Source organism: Eulemur rufifrons, chromosome 18 (genome assembly GCF_041146395.1).
Source record: "Eulemur rufifrons isolate Redbay chromosome 18, OSU_ERuf_1, whole genome shotgun sequence".
NCBI lineage: Eukaryota > Metazoa > Chordata > Mammalia > Primates > Lemuridae > Eulemur > Eulemur rufifrons.
In genome coordinates this window covers 12,040,646-12,060,052 of record NC_091000.1, presented here as the reverse complement: position 1 = coordinate 12,060,052, position 19,407 = coordinate 12,040,646, and the positions used below count along the sequence as shown (strand labels likewise).

At 42.1% G+C, this 19,407-nt stretch overlaps 1 protein-coding gene and 1 pseudogene across 4 annotated transcripts; one reads left to right on the top strand and one right to left on the bottom strand.

Moving 5' to 3' along the window:
- The first annotated feature begins 2,486 nt into the window (after positions 1-2,486).
- On the top strand, positions 2,487-3,915 carry LOC138398730 (phosphopantothenate--cysteine ligase pseudogene; annotated as a pseudogene). 2 transcript variants are annotated; one of them, XR_011236049.1, is made up of 2 exons: positions 2,511-2,550; positions 2,996-3,915. The product of XR_011236049.1 is annotated as a phosphopantothenate--cysteine ligase pseudogene, transcript variant X2 (transcript). The 2 variants fall into 2 exon arrangements; XR_011236048.1 differs by having other exon boundaries at positions 2,487-3,915.
- Positions 3,916-6,246: 2,331 nt separating this feature from the next.
- CDKN2AIP (CDKN2A interacting protein) lies at positions 6,247-10,669 on the bottom strand. 2 transcript variants are annotated; one of them, XM_069493095.1, is made up of 3 exons: positions 10,178-10,669; positions 9,595-9,725; positions 6,247-9,198 (listed from the first exon to the last, which is right to left on the bottom strand). In XM_069493095.1, the coding sequence occupies exons 1-3, from the start codon at positions 10,447-10,449 to the stop codon at positions 7,850-7,852; spliced, it is 1,752 nt and encodes a 583-aa protein (XP_069349196.1). In that variant the 5' UTR covers positions 10,450-10,669; the 3' UTR covers positions 6,247-7,849. The 2 variants fall into 2 exon arrangements, with proteins under 2 accessions (XP_069349196.1, XP_069349197.1); XM_069493096.1 differs by having other exon boundaries at positions 9,626-9,725.
- Between the last annotated feature and the right edge of the window lie 8,738 nt (positions 10,670-19,407).

Below are 19,407 nucleotides of genomic sequence, written 5' to 3'. Positions count from 1 at the left end.
GAGCTGACATAATTCTTCCTCTGCCTAGTTCCTGAATTTCCCTCGAGGTTTGTGAATAGGAAAAAAAAATTTATAACATAACCCAAGCAGCCTTACTTTACCGCAAATGACTTGATTTTAGGCTATTGCCTTGAAATAATTCCTCCTGTATAACAATGTGTTGGGCAAAGTAATTCGTGACAGAGCATAAATAAAACAGTTTGTTAGAATTTACATGCTATCCATGCTTCATAGAACCATTAATATTATTTGTTTCAAGCTGTTTTTCAAAGTAAGATTTTTCTAATAAGTTTGCTTATGCAGCAATCTCAGGGATTCCACAAAAGGCCGCCTTCTACAACTCCAAGGGGCACAAAGCTTTGTATTAAATGATGTCCATTATGTTGCATGTGAATGGCTCCCCCTGGTGTGTACAGCTCGGTGGCTCTGGATTTAAGGTCCCGAGGCCTTCAGTATTTCTTACTCAAGCTCTCCCTTGCTTTGCTCTCCTGGACCCTCCTAAGGAATGATGCATTCTTTGATTATAGTTAGGGGTTAAAAGAAGCAGGCTCATCGGATGAAATTTGTCATTACTCCCACCGCCACAATATTGACACAGGTGATATTTATGCCACAGAGTAGAGGTCAGGACCCACATGATACAAATGCCTGCTTCTTTAATCTTCTCCTCCTCAAAATCCTTCTTTACTTTTCTCCCCCTCAAAATTTACCAGGGCTGGAATGGGTGGGTTTTTATTTCCTTGCTCTCCCTAAGTCATCGTCTTTTGTTCTTCCTCTCTCTGAGAGCCATCCTGGCAGAAAGACTGAGAGCAGGTGAATTACAGGGGAAAGGAACAAGTATTTTCAAAATAGTATTCTTATTTTACCTGTATTATGGTTCTCTTAATTGCATTTAATATTTTGAGCCTGGGCGTGGTGGCTCACGCCTATAATCCTAGCACTCTGGGAGGCCAACACGGGAGGATTGCTTGAGGTCAGGAGTTCGAGACCAGCCTCAGCAGGAGCGAGACCTCATCTCTACTAAAAATAGAAAAAATCAGCTGGGTGTGGTGGTGCACACCTGTCTTCCTAGCTACTCCGAAGCCTGAATGAGGCAGGAGGATTGCTTAAGCCTGGGAGTTTGAGGTTGCTGTGAGCTAGGCTGATGCCACGGCACTCTAGTCTGGGTGACAGAGTGAGACACTGTCTCAAGTATATATATATATATATATATATAAAATTTTGAAATGAGAAAGGCGGACAGAAAGGCGCACATATTTCTATTCCATATTGGTTTCCAAACTGCAAGTTGTTGAGCATGTATGATAAACTCCCTCATTGAGTGTATGACCCACAATCAGTGCACACAGGTAAAGTACACTAGAAACCCTGGGACTCTGTTTTTATTTCATGAGAATCATTTTTTCCTTAGCTAGTATAGAAAATTATTTAATGATATGCAAATAGTAATGAGAGAGGATTCATAAAATATATTAATATCATGTCTCAACGGTTCATTACATCATTGATTATATTATTGCCTCTGTAACTTGTCGCTTTGAATTCTACAAATAAAATGTCTAGAAAATGTTTTCCAGTGATTATTTCAGATATTTGAGCAGTTTGTAATCTTTTTAGAAACTTCCTAATTAAAACAGTTAAGCAAAAAATTTCTCAAATTTTCCCCCAAGTGTGATTGCACTTACTATTTTCTGGAATATGGGAAATAAATATCACAGGACAGCACGTCTCACTGGCATTCACACTCAGTGCCCCACATGAGAACGATGCCATCGTTTAGGCTGCTGTAAGAACACTGGGTATGAGTCCCTGCAGTATGGATATAGTTTTATTTTATGACCTAGGTAATTGTTTTATGGGCATTCAATTAATAATTGCTGGATTTTATATGTATGGACTTTTGCAACTGTGTTTCACAATAAGAAAAAGAAATAAAAGGCAGCTATTTTTAGTGTTATTTAAATGTTAATTTATGTAATAGTCCATTAAGCTTGACCCGAGTATCCACTAATTGCAAATTCTAATATGGCATATTACTTAAAAACAGATTAGTCCCATTTTGTAGTAAACCAGCAGCATCTACCCACATCCACTGTAATATCTTGTGCAGAAGGAAACTGGCTACTTACACTGGGCCTCATCGTTGCTAAATCCCCTTCTGCTTAAGGTCCATAAAGATGCCTCAGAAATTGGGAATGGAAGGTAGAAGAAATCCAGTTGTGGGTTGTGGCCACTCTCCTTGACCAAAGTAGTTCTCATTTGCTTTACATACACACTGCCCTCCTTTGTCTTTAAAGAAGTATGGCTAAAATAAAGCTTGAAAACCACTGATCACATATTCAGAATTTGGGTTTTATCATTTTAAAATGTCCAAGCCCTGGTACAGTGAAAATGTTATAAGAAAAACAATAGGTGATTCTTATCTTTCTAATCCATCTTTTTGCATATTTGTTTTGACATTCCTTTCCAAGTTATATACATTATAGGATGGCGGAAATGGAGATGGTTGCCGAGTTTCCCTCACCTGCCGGTGCCGCGCGCTGGGCTGAGGTCATGGCTCGCTTCGCCGCCAGGCTGGGCGCGCAGGGCCGGCGGGTGGTGGTGGTCACGTCAGGCGGCACCAAGGTCCCACTGGAAGCGCGGCCAGTGCGCTTTCTGGACAACTTCAGCAGCGGGCGGCGAGGTGCAACCTCGGCCGAGGCCTTCCTGGCCGCCGGCTATGGGGTCCTGTTCTTGTACCGCGCTCGCTCTTCTTTCCCCTTTGCCCACCGCTTCCCACCCCAGACCTGGCTGTCGGGTCTGCGGCCTTCCGGCCCAGCCCATTCGGGCTGGCTGAGCCTTGAGGCCGAGGAGAATGCACTCCCCGGCTTCACTGCGGCTCTGCGGAGCTACCAGGAGGCTGCGGCTGCCGGCACCTTCATGGCGGTAGAGTTCACCACTTTGGCAGACTATTTGCATTTGTTGCACGCTGCGGCCCAGGCGCTCAATCCGCTAGGCTCTACTGCGATGTTTTACCTGGCTGCGGCCGTGTCAGATTTCTATGTTCCTGTTTCTGAAATGCCTGAGCACAAGATCCAGTCATCTGGGGGCCTACTGCAGATAACAATGAAGATGGTGCCAAAAATGCTTTCTCCTTTGGTTAAAGATTGGGCTCCCAAAGCATTTATAATTTCCTTTAAGTTGGAGACTGACCCCTTCATCGTAATTAATCGTGCTCGGAACGCTTTGGAAATTTATCAACATCAAGTGGTGGTGGCTAATATCCTTGAGTCACGACAGTCCTGTGTGGTTATTGTAACCAAAGACTCAGAAACCAAGTTACTGCTATCAGAGGAAGAAGTAGGAAAAGGCATAGAGATAGAAGAGAAGATAGTGGATAATCTTCAATCTCGACACACAGCCTTTATATGTGAACAAAACTGAAGTAAAAGCCCTTATAGGGTCAAATATTATTCAGGGCTCTTACAGATGGTGAGAACTATAATAAATCCTTTGCTTTCATAAGGACAGAGAAAATGAAGGAAAGGGAAAAAGTGATGTGCAGGCAAATATAGTTTGGTATTTTGTCTTTTAATGACCAAACCACCTGACACACTCACCTGAATGTCATCTTGATTTTGAAATTGAACACTAGGGCTGTTTCTCACCTTTAACAAAAGAGCTTATTGGGAATTATATATTCCTCAAAATCTACGTGGGGGCCTGAATTTGAGCCTTCTTCATACTACAAAAAGAGGATTATGGATGCATGAGTGGTCATGCTTTGAAGATCAAATATTTGTTGAGTGCCTACTATGTGCCAGGTCCTATGCTGAGCTATGAGGATTAAAACAATGAATAAACATGTCTTGTTTGGGAAATGGATGTATAAACAAATACAATAAAGTGTGTGCCCAAAAGCTGCCACAAAAAAAAAATTATATATATATAATATATATATGATATATACATAATATATATATTTTATATATATAGTCCCTCTTCAATATAATGGTAGTTTTACAGTTTGATGTATTTACTGTTTTTGTTATTTAGTTTGGTTGCTTCCTGATGACTTCCAAGGATTCTGATTCTACTCAATGAAGTTTCAAAATCACGAAGTATTTCTGATTGCTTCTTGTTAAATACTGGCATATAACATCTCTAGTTTTTACCAAAGAATGTCCTGTATCCAACCCTTTGCACTTAGTATAATTAATACTTTTCTCTTTTTTATCTTTCAAGTTAAAGACAATTTAGTTTGGGGCCTTGTCTAACTACACTATTTTTCTTGGTTTGGATAAATACCAAAGAAACAGAAAAAGAGAACTTTAAAAATTAATATTCATTTTCAGATAATGACCTTTCTTTCTTTAAAGGATGGAAACAGAAAAGTAGAGAGATATTAAAGCTGGTAATAAGAAATGGGAAAAGAAATGGTTCTAACTGGATAGCAACTCAGCTGTGTTCAGGAATGTCAAGGAAATGTGAACAATCAATATTTTTCTTGGGGAGGAGTAGCTGGAAATAAATGGCCTGACAACTCCCGCATTCATCTATTTTTGTTCAAATGGTAGAAAGTGAAAGAATTGCTTTTACTCATAATCACAGAAACTATTTGAAAACCATGCAGAAATCGGTAACCAATGTCTGGACTTGCCAACGTATAGAAAGTGGGACAATATAGGACTTCAGCACAATTTTTTAGAGCAAAGCTACAAATTCCCCTTAAACTACAATAACACACTACCTGTAGAACTGCCCTGGTTCCCAGTTGCTGCTTGCTTTGGTTACCTCCTCGCTGCTGTTATTCAACAAGGAGAAATCTGTACCAAGAAAAGCTGCACAAAATCTGTACCAAGAAATGCTGCACTTGGCAGGTGAACAATGGCCCTCTCATACACATTTCAAACTGGAGCAGGCTTTTGATAATACATTTGGTAAGACATATCAAAGGCCTTGGAATTACATATATCCTATGACAATTATCCTAGCCAATGGCAGCGATGGCAGGCTCCGAGAATTTATGTAAAAAACTTACGACACCACTAGTCTTCAAAGTCAACTTTCCCTTGCCAGGCTTGGTGGCTCACACCTGTAATCCCAGCACTTTGGGAGGCTGAGGCGGGAGGATCATTCGAGAACAGCCTGGGCAACATAGCAAGACCCCATCTCTACAAAAAATAAAAAAATTAGCCTGGTGTGGTGGTGCACACCTGTAGTCCTAGCTACTCAGGAGGCTGAAGTGGCACGATCCCTTGAGCCCAGAGTTCAAGGTTACAGTGAGCTACGATCATGGCATTGCACTCCAGCCTGGGCAACAGAGCGAGATCATGTCTCTATAAAAAACCAAAACAAAATCAACTTTCTAACTTTACCACTAAAAAAAATCCTGATTTAGCATCAGGAAAGATCTTGTCTCAGGACATCACTGTCTCACCTTATTAATCTAAAAAAGTCAGTATGTCACATCTTGATAACCTATTCACTAAACTTTATTACATATTTTAGGCAGGTGTGTTGTTTTTTTAACAAACTTCAACTGCACCCACATGGGATGATTTAAATGAAAGCTTCATGAAGAAGCATTAATAATCAACAGAAGAGCTTCTTAAATGACTCATTTCAAGGAGCCTTTAGAAAGATGTTATGGTCACTCAATACAAGTGGTACAATATCATACTCTGAGGGTAATTTTCAGAAGTGTTAGCATATAAAGAGGTGAGAAAGATGAAGCAATACAACACACTTAAGAACTTGAACGCTTTGACCAAATTACTTTGTGTTTCAGTTTCTTCATCTGAAAAAACAGGCCAAACGAGAAGAGCTACTCATAAGGTTGTGAGGAAATAAGTATATAAACTACAGTATACTTGTACTGTGCTGGAGACTTTAAGTGTATCCCCTTACTTAACCATCATAGCTCACTGAAGCAGCTATTAGTCCTATTTTACAGATGAAGGTTAGGAGGTCTAATCCTCAGAGGTTACATGTTTAGTAAGAGGCAGAGCCAAGATTCTATCTCAAGAATAATGGATTCCAAAGCTTATGTTTTCTTCTGCACTATATTATCTTCAGGAATTCTTAAAAATGCATTTTTCATTAAATTTAAGAGTACTTTTATAAATTTTAAATAAGATGTTTATAAATGAAATATTTTTTACACCAAGCAGCTTCCTCCACATCAAAAGTTCACTGCAAAATATTTTCAATAACCTTTATATTAACTTGAAACAAGCCAATTTAGGAAATTACCAAACCACCTAATTAGATCTATTACAGAAATTTATTTAGTCTTTGTACTTTTTGGCTTGCTTTTCTGGTAATCCTTGTCCCACAAAAGACACATTCTCCAAGACGGAGGAAAGTGAATTAAAAGTACTTTCACAATACCTTCATATTATTGCTTCCCACAATAAAGGCAACCTAGTCACAGTATGTGGATTTTAGCTTTGGTGTCCAACTAAACATCCTCAAAAAGCAATCATTTTTAAAGATTATCTGCTAAAATGAAAACATCCTTGATTATTTCAATTCAAGCATAAGAAACTTGAATTTTTGTCCATTATTCCTACCTAGAATATAGAACAGGAGTAACCTCCACATACTTAAGTTGTGCTACTTATGTTCACTTTTCTTATCCCGATACACCTGGCCCGTAAGAGGCCATTTGTTTTCTCTGTACGTTATCACCATTATTGCTCAATGTGCAGCAAAATAGCATCTAGAAAGCCAGAAGGCCACAAAGGTAACAAAACATCTTGGGCCAGTTTGAAGAAAAACAAACAATATACCACAACAGAAAAATACAGTCAGAATCACCTAAGACAGAAACAAAATTCCATCTCTAACAAATACAATTCCATTGAACAGGCTCATTAAAGAGCGGAATTTGGCTATTCTTCCCAGTAGTACTCTATGAGATTTGTAAATACAAAAACCATTGAGTTCTAGATTTGAAAATTGTAATTTTCCTACCCGTAAAAACTTGCGTATCACTATGAAAAATTACCTGGTTGTAATTTATAATGACAAGTAGTAGGAAGCCTATTTGCAGGTATTGGTTCTGACTTAGGAGGGAAAAAAAACACAACTTCTTGAAAAGGTAAAATAGCTTAAAGCATTTAATATCTAAACAAATCAATCTGTTAATAGTAGTCACAAAATATGCTTAGTATAGAAACCCACATTTATGTCCTTTAAGAAAAAGTGTAAATTGTATTCCACCGAAAACATAAATTAACCCACTTAAAGAATCTGTAGTGGTCAAAATCATGGTGAATTTTTAACAACTTCAGAATAAAATAACAATTAAGTACTTATACTGCTTTGTATCTAAAAAATGCTTACAACTTCTCATAAAAATAGTCTGAGGCAACTATTTTTTCTTTTATTTTTTAACAGACATGTTCAACATTATGGGCAACATTTTTAAAACCTTAGGCTTCACAGACTTTCAGACATTCAAATACTGTGGTCCCTTTTCTTTGATGTGGTTTTATTCAGCTAGGAAAAAAACTATGGTAGACAACTTAATACATTTTCACCAAATTGAAAGTAGTACAAAAATTTTAAGATTCTACAGGACTACACATCGTACCTAATGTATCATTAAAAATAGATGACAGTATTTTCTTCAGCAAATAAAACAGCATACTTGTATGCTGTTAATGCACACCTTTTAATGTGCACTGTCATTCATAAATTATTTACAATTTCTACTGTGAAGAGAACCAGAATGTAAATTTTCTGCAAAACTGGAAAAAAAGCAATACAAAATTTGTGAAAGCCTGTGTTTTATACTGTACAAAAGTAAGCCAGTTTTTCTCTTCAAATACCAGATACTGTAAGCAGTGATATTTTGGACATATTACAATAACTCTTGAGGATGTTTTAATGCTGGTGGTAAGTTTACAGGCCTTGATTCTTCATCAAGGAGAACTAGATCTTCTATTTCACTGCCTCTGTATTTCCTTTTACATATTTTTACCACCACCTTTTTCTTGAGAAATAACTTTAATGCTTCTCTTGATGCAACTGCTTTTGCATTTTCTTTGCTTTTTCCACAGCCAGTGCCCAAATACACAGACTTGCACCTCAATTCACAAACAATACTTTCTTGAGAGCTCTTATTTTGAGGCAGATCTGCCAGTTCTTTTAGTGGGACAAAAAACACATCCAGTGTTGCTTTCAGAGCCTCGATGGCTGCATTTAGCAGCTCTCCATGATTCACACTGGGACTAAAGCCACCAACAGCTACTAACTTCCATGCCACCGTTTTATACAGTCTATTGAAGAAAGGTTGTTTCTGTTTCACATCTTCATTGGTTAACTTGCAACAAGAGAATTTGACAGAACTCTCACTTGACTGTGAAGTACTTTTAGAAGGCAACTGTGAGGTGCTAGTCTGAGAACTACTCTTAGAAGCCAACTGGGATACACTTGCTAAGGAAGTGCTTTTGGAAACCAGAGATCCACTGGTCTGGGAGCTGCTCTTGGAAGCTAATAGTGATGCAGCTACCTGGGAAGTGCTTTTGGAAGGTAACAGTGATGTATTTGTTGAGGAGCTGCTCTTGGGAGTCAGTAAGGATGTGCCTGATGAGGAACTGTTTTTAGAAACTGATGATGAAACACCTGCCTCTGAACTAGTTTTAGAAGGTAACCCACTTGAAGCTGTCTCTGAACTAGGTTTAGAAGACAACAGTGGCAACTCTACTTCTGAGCTTCCTGAGGAGCCCAACAAGGGCACCTCAATCTCTGAGCTACTTTGAGCAGCTGCTACTGAAGAGCCTTCCAAAGCACTCTTTTTGGGTGATCCACTTTGTTGTCTGGCATCAGTGGACTGGGTCATGTGACTATTCACACTAGACTTCAGCAACGAAGAAACAAATGATGCTGAGCCATGTTTGTCTGGAGCTTCTGATTCAGAAGCTTTTCCAGATCCAGCTGTTGTTACCTGAGAGGAAATGCTGCTGCTGCTGTGGCTGGAAACGGATGGGTCTCCATCACTTGTAGAGCTATTCTGACTGGAGATGCCAGAGCTCCGAGTTGAGTTTCCACTACTCTCTGATTTGGTGGATGACCCCATACACGTTGAGCTGTTCTCCCGCTGAGCTGATGCACGTTCTGACTTGGCAGAAATTTTTGCATGATCTTGCTCAATTGCAGAATTGTTTTTTCCTTCTAAGGCTCGTTTTTTGGATGGCTCTTCTACCCCTTCTAAAAAGAAGAAAAACACAGATACGTAACTAAGAATACCTCATACGTATCAGTTTATAAGACATATGCATATTAAAATAAAGGCAGAGGATGAAGATATTTCAGGACTAGTAGTTTCTTTAAAAAGTGTGGAATAACAATTTCTTAAAACAGTAATCATTAATTTCTAATATTAAAAAATCAACAGCATCAGGCAACACTGGACACTTCAAAATCTAAAGCAGTCAAAAGAAACTATCAAATTCACACAAACACAGTTTAGGTTTAACATTCCAACTTGATTAATAACATTGTAAAAATTCTGGCTTGTTAAAAAATTAGTAATACAATAATTCCTAATTATATCAAACTTATGTTCTAAGCTCCTATGTATGTTCACATCTATGATCTGCTAACCATTGCTACTCGATATCCCTCTTTTCTTCACCTTGGCAACCAGTTCGTCTCTTGTTGTATGGATTGGAGCATCTGTCACTTTGATGCCTTCAGCCATACTAAGTATTTTATCCATAACTTTTTGAGGATATCTGAAAAAGAAGGAAAAGTCACTTTAAAAAAGTGTTTTTTTCTAAGCTACGTGTGGTGTGCAAAAACAGGCCAAAGGAACTGCATTTCCTGGTTGCAATCAGGACAGTGTACCAACCGCCAAGAACTATTTCCTGGAACCCCATAAACAAATGCTCAGGGTCTGGGAGGCTGGGCACCTCCTCACTCATCTTTAAATCTAGCGTCCAACCCCAAAAGCGTTGTCAGCTTAACGCCAACAACTCTACTAGCAGCCCCCCACGCAACGGGAGCACGTACGGACAGACTTAATCATGTCTGCTTCTCACAGAGACGCCCTTCTCACCCTTAGAGGGCAGCGGTCTTGCAGATTCCCGCGCTGCACAACTTCCCCTCCCCACTGACGGCTCCGGGCCCCAGGCCGGGGGCGGAAGACCAAACGGGGAGGCCTGGTTAGGGACGCTACCTCACTTACCGGCACCCGAGGAAGACGTGGTTTGCCCACGCCATGGAAAAGGAGATAAGCTGCTGCAGTTGTCGACTGCGGGTCCCGCTCTCGGCCTCAGCAGCTTCATCCGTGTTAGCCGAGGCAGCGCCGCCAATGGGGGCCAGGTCCCCGGCGTTGCGGAGCAGAAACTCCCGGCGGTGGCGCCAGTGTTTGTCTGTCTCGCCCTCGCAGCGCAGAGCCTCCACCCAGGCGGCCACCCGCGGGTTCTGGCTCAGGTACTCCGACACCTCCTGCGCCATGTTGGGCCTGCAGAACGCGGAGGCCGCCAGCAGACGCTGCACCGAGAGACAGGAGGGGAGCGCGGGGGCGAGCGGCCCTGTCACTGCGGCCTACACCGGCGGCCCTCCAGAGAACGCCCCTCCGCAGGCCCAAACACCAAACAACAGCACGCAGAGCAGCTGAACCGCCCACTTCCGCCCGCCGCCGGCTTCTTCCCTTTTATAACCTCGCCGCCGCCGCGCGCCCGCGCGTCCTTCCGGCGCGAGCCGGCGCTCCCAGGGCGCTTTGCGGCGGCGGAGTCGCGACGCCGCGGCCCAGCCAGGCTGCGGGGAGGGGAGGGGACGGCGGGGAGGGGCGCCGGGCGCCTCCAGCCCCGCGAGGGAGGGCTGCAAGTGGGGCTGCCCCGGGGCGCCCGAAGCTCGGCGGACGCTTGAGCGTTCCGGCTGCGCTTTGTGACGCCGCGCGCTCCGGGCTCGCCGCGGCGCGGGGAGAGGCGAGGCAGTGCGGCCCCGGGCGCGGAGGCTGCTGGGCCGGGGCGGGCAAAGACCGCGAGGGCTGTGCCTTGCTAGCCTTTGTGCCACGATCAGCCGCGAAGCCTGTGGGTCTCTGCCCTAAGACGCCTGGGTCTGAGCCGGGCCAAAATAAACAAAAGCTGGCCTCCATTTTTCGGTTATGTCGGCAAACGGCCTCTCGCGTTGCTTTCAATATAGACAAGCGAAGCATTCGGAGGCCGTCCCAGTCTCGGGGCTTTTAAGAATGTGGAGATGCCAATTAACAGTAATAAAAATAACAAGATTAGTCCAGTTCCACGTTGCTGTATGGAGTGCAGTCTTTGAAGCTAGTCTTTTCCCCGCAGGGGTTGGGTTGGGTTTCTGCAGTTTCTTAGGTCTCTAGTTCAACCCAGGCAATACCTGCTTCCTGGAACTTTCGGTTTTGGTCGATAACAACAGCCCTCTGCACCGATTATGTTCTGTATCTGTAGTATTTCCTTAAATTAAACAGCGTTACTTCCAGCTGGGCAAATAGAGTCGGAGTGGATGTGCCTGTTTTATCTGTATACGCCAAATCTCTCCCTCTCAGAGCTATTCTTTTTCCTTCCATGTTTTTCCACTTTACGATTTCCGCAGTCACAACATCTATTACTGCCGGCTTCCTTATTGTTAGATTTCCAGCTACAGGTAGAGGTATACTCTAAGATTAATAAATATGAATAAGTTAAATGATGAGAAATTATGAAATTAATTTTTTTCCTTTCAGATATTTGTAGACTTTGATATAAAATACTTGAATCAGAATAATCAAGCAAAAAAAGGTTACTTTGGATAAGATTAGATACAGATAACAAAAAAACATGTAATTTATATACATGCTGGAACAATCAAAATCCGAGTATTATATAAAAACAGTATTGCCCACCTTCCTGCCATGCCAAAAGAAACTGCATAAAAACAGAGGCACACAGAAATTTTGAACCTTGGGATTTTGCTTCTAGTTTTGCTATTCTTTTCTCCTTTTCGGAGTTAATTGCTTAAAATTTAGAAGGATGAAAGGATTGCAGAAATCTGGCTATGTGAAAGATTAAGAAATCTTATGGTCTCTCCTTTCATGAATTCTTTGTTAAGGGGACCATAGGAACTAAAAGAATCTATGATTACCTAGCCCGATGATATTTGGAATTTCAAAATAATTCTGAAAAGTTATAATAAAAGTAACATAGTCTGAAAGCTGGAGTACTACTTACTGGCAAAAGCCAGGTGCTTGACTGAAAAGGTAAATGTTTTTTTTTTATTCTTAAAAAGTCGACTTTGCATATAAAGATTCAGGGCATAGACCAAAGGCGACAAAGTTAAGAAGAATGTCATTTAAAAAAAAAAAAAAAAAAAGCCTTCCCATCACATAGAGACAAATTTCTATTTGGGTTTGGGGGAGAGGTTCAGAGAGCAAAGGTGAGAAGAGTTCTAAGGTGATAACTAGGAAAATCTATGGGCATGGGGGTAAGATAGGAAGTATTGGCTGTCATAAATTGCTGGGTAGATTTTGAGGTCTTTGGCCTTTAGTAGAGGAGAAATGAGCATAGACAGGGACTTTTATAGCTCTGATAACCAACTATACTGATTCCTCCTCTGCCCCTAACACACGCACGTACACACAGACACCTTTCTCACAGGGCTTAGAGGAGATTCAAAAAGTTCCCAAGAAAGAGAGTTGAATGGTAAAGTGCTTGCCAGGCACCATAGTCCAGGGTGAAGTGAGTCTGGGAGTGGACAGCCCATCAGCAAGGGAAAGTACAGCTGGTTCTCAACAAGTCATCAGACCAGTGAGATCCCTCAAACTCCTGAAATGATTAGTGTGCATTGTGCATGCTGGGAGATCAGTTACACTCCCAGTGGAGCCCACAGGGAAGAAAGCACAGAGACAATGCTGTCTCTCTTACTGCCCCCTCTAGAGACTGATCAGAGGAGAAAAGGGAGAGAGTTCTGACCAACTGAGAAATACCCACCACCACCCCAAATTGAGAGTCAAGCCACAAGTGACTTAGTTCTCTACATCTCACAAGATTAAGTTTTCTGCTATAAGTGGAAGCCCATTCGTTAAAACTGCTGCTGTATCATATCTCTGAAGAAATCCGATAGAAATGCCAGCAGCAAGCTGGCCTTTCTGCAGATGGCTTTCCCTTGGAGCAACATGAAGGATGGCTCCTGTTGCTGCAGGTGATTGTGGAAGCAGCGAAGCCCTTGGTGTGCAGGTCTGCATGTGGATTGCAGAGGTTTGTGTAGAGCAAACACTCCAGTCAACACCATGACCTTGATTTGAGAAACACTTCACAGAGAGGGGAAAACGTCGACACAAACTGTGTGAGGACACAAGTCAGGCAAATTACTGTGCTATGGTGTGGTGTCCTGAAAGTCAAAGCAAGACAATGTTTTAAGGAGAGAGTGGTCCCCTGTGTCCGAAGCTGTGAGAAATCAAGTTAGAGAAAGACTGGCAGCAACAGTCAGATGTAGAGATCGGAGCCATCGGTGAGCTTAGCAAGGCAGTTCTGCTGGAGTGATGAAGGCAGATGCAATGTTGCAGTGGGTCCAGGAGCAGGAAATGGAGATAACTGGCTGTAAAGAGAAGAGAGAGGAAGCTGGAGAGGGTTCTGGGGCCAAGGCAGCTTTTCAATTTAAGATGGGAGTAACTTGGACATGTGTATCTGCTTCTCCCACAGAAGGAGGGTTTGAGGACTCTGAACCAAAAGAGGGTAACACAATTTCTGAAGAAATAGGAGGGGCTGGGATCCACACACAGACAGAGAGATTAACCTCAGGTAGGCAGACACTTCCTGCATTTTAAAAGACAAAGAGGTTTGTAAGTTTGGAGATGGGAAGATGAGAGGGAGACCATCTGATGGAGCAGAGAATGCCTGAAATGGACATTTTAGAGGGCAGGGGAGCAAGCTGCCTAGATAAACACAGTTTTTCTGACCACTGTTTTTAAAAAATTTAAATTATGCATGCACACAAAAATAAAATGTTTATTTTTAAATTTACTTTTATTTTAGAGACAGGGTCTCACCATGTTGCAGTAGCATGATCATCGCTCACTGCAGCCTCCAACTCCTGGGCTTAAGTGATCCTCCTGTCTCAGCCTCCCAAATAGCTGGGACTACAGGCATGCGCCACCACACCTGGCTAATTTTTTTAAAATTTTTTTTGCAGAGTTGAGGGTCTTGATATGTTGCCCAGGCTAGTCTTGAACTCCTGGCCTCATGTGATCCTCCTGCCTTGGCCTCCTGAAGTGCCAGGATTATAGGCGTGAGTCACCAGGCCTGGTCAAAAATGAAACATTTAAATAGAATAAAAGGCATAAATGAAAGTAAAAACTTCCCTTCCTTACTCACCCTGGTCCCACTCTGCAGACATCAGCATTAATGTTATTTCTGTCTTTAGAGCTCAGCAACCTCAGTAGAAAGACAACTTATCTTTCCTGATGGTTTCTGCTGAAGTCCTGAGGTTCTGTTGGGGGTTCATTGGTCCTGTAGGGTCATATGTCTATCCCTTACATAAACACTCTAGCCAAGGGTATGAAATATTCTGATTGCACAGGTCTGAGTCATGCACTCCCCCTAAGAATAATAAAACATCTGAGGAAGGTCAGTATCATGCAAAGAAAATAACAAACTCAACAAATCGAAGAATTTACACTCAAGGAAGTGGAGATAACAGCAATATAAACAGAAGGATCAGCAGATACCAGAAAAGATTTTAAAGAAAGGATGGTAGTCAATGGTTTTAAATGACACAAGACGATTCTCCTGTGAGAGGCACTATTGTCAGGTGACTTCCTTTCTTCCACATTTTAGCCAAAGTGATAAACCCTTTTATAGCAATTCTTATATGTTTTAATATGCTCCTCTATAGATACTCACCGAAAAAAATTTCACCTTTTTAGTCTTCATGTGCCAACAAGATGAGATATTATTATAGTTTATTTTCCCATCCCTTTGTGATGCTCTACACCTGTGCCTTGTCGCAGGCTGTGGGAGATTTAAATCTAGGAGGGAGATACAGATCAGAGAAGAGTTAGTATTTGGAGAAGTGCAGGTCATGTTCTCATAAAATCATACACTTGATCCTGACTCTTCGGAATCATGGGAAGATAGATCTGGAAGGAGACCTGAGAGATTGCGTTTATATTGTAGATGGAGAAACCGGGGGAGACAGTGAGTAAGTGAATGCCCAAGGTCAAACAATTGGTTTGTTAACTAAAAAAAAAAAAATGAGGTTTATACTTTGGAAAAAGGAGAATTTATTTCTCATTAAGAGTTGCAGCCTGGGGGTGGCCATTCCGACAGGTGGGAAAGCAGAGCCTGGGCCAGAAGTCAGGAACGCGTGCTTCAAGGGACAGACAGTAAGATTTATATACTGAGTGGAATGGTTAAATGTACATATTCAACAAGCTATAGGAGGAGTCATGAATATTTATGAAAACAGAAAGCATACACATGTGTAATTGTACTTTATATCTCCCGTCCTGTCTTGGCTGGGAACTCAATTTTAAGGTGTTTCTGGGGTCCCCTTGGCCAAGAGGGGTCCATTCAGTTAGCAGAGGGCTTAGGGTTTTATTTTTAGTTCACAGGTAAATGGCAGAACAAGAATAAGAAACCAAGGAAGATACTTGACTTCTGGTCTAGGTCACTGTTTCCTATCACATATTGCTCCTTGGTAAAGTTTAATTAGTCAGCAGTTTTGATTAACTCACAAGGTGTGGCGACTGCAAAAGAAACAGAGATTGAGCTAAGATTTGTTCAGTCCAGGCCCTAAGATTACGACAGCAATGATCCATTTACTTATTGGGCCCTTTGGAAATTTAAGAGCAGGAAGGATAAGAAATTTGTGCTTCTTTGTACCCAGGGGTTCCGTTCATAACTATGATTGCCTTGATAATGTGAGTAGCAGAGGAAGCAGAAAGGAATGTTCCTGGAGAGATCTGGAAAGCCAATGAAAGGACAGTTTGTAGCTTGGTTTAGTGGTTAAGAATGTGGATTTAGAGCCAGGTGGCATGCCTTTAGCCCCACATAGTAATAATTGGGAGGCTGAAGTGGGAGGGTGGCTTGAGCCCAGAAGTTCGAGGTTGCAGTGAGCCTTGATCACGCCACTGCATGTTAGGCTGGGCAACAGAGTGAGACTTTGTCTGTTAAAAAAAAAAAAAAAAAAAAAATTCAATTTAGGAGTCAGACATTTCCTGGGTTTGAATTCTGGTTCCACCATTCACCACCATTGTGGCCTTGGGCAAATGATTTCACTTTTCTAAGTCTCCATTTTCTTACCTGTAAAATGGGGATATTGGCACCTATGAATTATAAGGAATAAATGAGATCATGTATATAAAGGTACATAGCTTACATTCAATGAATGAACTTTAGAAACACGTTTTAGGTTTTATTTGGTAATGTCAATGCAGTTTAATTGTGGTTTTGGTTTATGCAAAGAACATCTTTGCAAATGAACTCTGAGTATGGCAGGTACAAACCTCAGTGCATAAACTCAAGGTGTGCAAAGAAATGATTTATAGTATTTTTCTATGATTACATTTTTTTTCTGTTTTTAAGGTCCCATTCCACCAACTGGTAGACACTTAAATTACCATCAGCTCAAGATTTTGCCTTCTTCTCTATAAATTTGAATACCCATTCCAGGGGGCTCCCATAGTGTGGCCTTTGCCATTTTTTTTCCAGGCCATTCCCTCTGTCGCATTTAGGTCAGGGGACCCTCTTGCTGTACTGCCTCTCCCAGGCCCAGGCAGATGTTCCATGCTGGGGGGACACAGGTGCTCTGTGAGGCTATCTCAGGTCCACCTAACAAGACATGCCCTGCAGTTGTTTCTCCTCGTCTGCTCCTGCGTGCTGTGCTAGGAAGAGGGGATGCTCTAGACGTCTCGCAGCTTCCCTGGGTTCTGCTGGGAATGGGGCATGGGTCACCTTGTTCATAGCTCCCCCAACCTGTCTCAGGTTTTCGCTCTTGCCCACCTCTCTCCTTCCCTTTCTTCCCGCCTCCCGCTGCCATTCCGCGATCAGGCAGGCAGGACACAGCGCCCTCCTCGGGAAGCATACGCAGGCTCACTCCCCAGATCCTGCCTTACGCTTCAAGTTTTCCTTTCCTCTGGAGGATTTCTTATCTGGGTATGAGGTAGCTTGGTTCTTTCTTTATTCTTCTAAACCTATTGTCATTATGCCCTAGCTGGACTTTTGGCCTGTAAAAGTCAAGACGTGGCCTCTTTTGTCGTCTACACTCTGCTGCATCTTGCGAGCGCAGTGATCACAGAGAGCCCCACGTCCCAAACACTAGTCAGACAGTTACAAAAGTTAGATACCTCTCAAATCCTCTGAGGAAGTGGGAAAGGGAGCATCTTTAGCCATATCTATCAAAGCCCTCTTAGATATTAATGCTAGAGACTAATTTTAATTTTTCATAAGCAATTTCTTTAACTTCGTAGAACAAGTAGAGAGAGTGGCCTTATGGAAAATTTGCAAGCTAATGAAGAAGATCTGGGTAGAGGGAGTCACGCCTTCATTCCTTCAGCCTAGCGAGTGTCTAGTCATTAACTGCCTACCCAGGGCCACCCTGATGAGACCAGTGTTATATAATATAATGGGGAAAAAATAAAGCAAGGGGCGGAAAAGTGGTCGGAACAGGAAGGTGCTGAACATCTTGGATGGGCTCAAGACAACATTCTAAAATCTCATCTTCGCCTCTGCTCCCCTTGTAGGCGACTGTGGGCTGAATAAGGATGAGTTTTTGAAAACCTCAATTAATTTTAACGAAGGAAACAAAGCAAGTGTTTTTCTTCTCACCAGGGAAGGCAATTTTGATGTTAAGCACCTCATTGAGAGTGGTAATACTATGCAGTTAATTTTAAAGATGGGAACAAAAGAAGTGTTTTCATTCTCACTAGGGAAGGCAGTTTTAAACACCTCATTGAGGGTAGCACTGCCAGGCTCATCTGGGACTTGATAATTGCTCCTCTTGACAAGACAATACGGAAAACACAGGGTGAAACCTACCAGCACTTAGACGAGTTTTCACCCCCACCTAGTAGCAAAGGCACATTTTCTCCATTTCCTAAAAGGAGTGTTAGAGTACAGTGCAATCTAATTATTTTTACGATGCCAAGTCCCCTGGAAATGGATTCAGAATCTTCCCCCATTGATTTCAGTGGGACTTGGTGTGGCAAAATTGATTCCACAGGGCTTGGATATAGAATGAAGAGAATGGGGAATTTCTGTTCACATTTATTTATTTTTCCAATTTACAGCTTAAGAGGATGAGAATGTCCCTTCTATCACTGCCATCTGAAAGTAGGACTAGTTAAAGAGGAAGGGGAAAGAGTATGGTTATATTCTCTGCTGGGGAAAAAAATCTGGCGGCACTTTTCAGCCAGCAAGTGAGTGGAATCAGATGTTTCAGTTGAAGGCTTCAGCTTAGAGTCTTAAAAGGAGCCTGACATGTTTGGACTGTCCCGCTGCTAGAGGTGGCACTGTCACAGCCTCAGCAGCTCTGAGTCACACATAGGATTCTGGCGTTAGTGTCACCTTTGGCTGTCTTGCAAGACAGAGATCATAAATGCTCAAGTTACCGGTTCAAAGAGAGGAGATATAATATACCTATGGGGGGGAAGTATTAGAAAAAGTTGAAAGAAATTCAATTCTAATTGTTCAATTCTAAGCACTTCAGTTTTCTTATGACATCACAGATTCATGGAATCCTTTTACAGGCAGGCTCCTTAGAAATAACTGAGGCCGTTTTCTCATTTTTAGGAAGTTTAGGAAAGATTAGGAAGTTGAGGCTCAGAGAGGCCATTTAGCAGTGACTAACACTGGGCCGGTATCCTGTCTACTAGCCCTGGTTTTGAGAAGAGAAGAGGTTGGCAGCTAACCACTTGAAGTCTCCAAGTCAGACACAAAGAAATGATCCCTTCCGGGTACAAGTTGATTTATAGTTAAACTCTTTGTGGGGACTCACAGTGCCTGAAAAGACAAGGAGAAAACAGAACACAAGCACAAGTGTGCACACGCCACGATGCAAAGAACCTTGATAACCATGCAGCAGCACATCTCCGCAGAGTGTCAAGGCCACCTGCTGTGCAGCCTTGGCCTGCCCAAGCAGTCTGGCACAGAATATATCAGGTTTCAGTCTGCAATGTCAGTTCCTGACACGCTCATGGCTGAAGAATGACCAGATGCACCATATTAAGGCAAGCATGAAAATGAGGTTTATTGAGGAAAGATAGGATTATAGAGCAAGAACGAGATATAGGTTTACAGAACATGATACATATGCCACAGATGATGACCAGACCCCCTGTTACAGCAGAGGGAGAGCAAAAGGAAGGGGCCAAAGAGAGTCTTGGTTATGGTCTGCATGTTGTTGTTTTTTTTATTTTTATTTTTTTTATTTTTTTTGAGACAGAGTCTCACTCTGTTGCCCAGGCTAGAG

Bases quoted from the DNA above. Each gene is read 5' to 3' on its own strand.
- CDKN2AIP (XM_069493095.1), bottom strand. From the start codon at position 10,449: ATGGCGCAGGAGGTGTCGGAGTACCTGAGCCAGAACCCGCGGGTGGCC. The intron at 9,726-10,177 runs GTAAGTGAGGTA...CTTCTTTTTCAG, and splicing joins CACGTCTTCCTCGGGTGCCG to ATATCCTCAAAAAGTTATGG. The intron at 9,199-9,594 runs GTTAGCAGATCA...TCTTCTTTTTAG, and splicing joins AGGGATATCGAGTAGCAATG to AAGGGGTAGAAGAGCCATCC.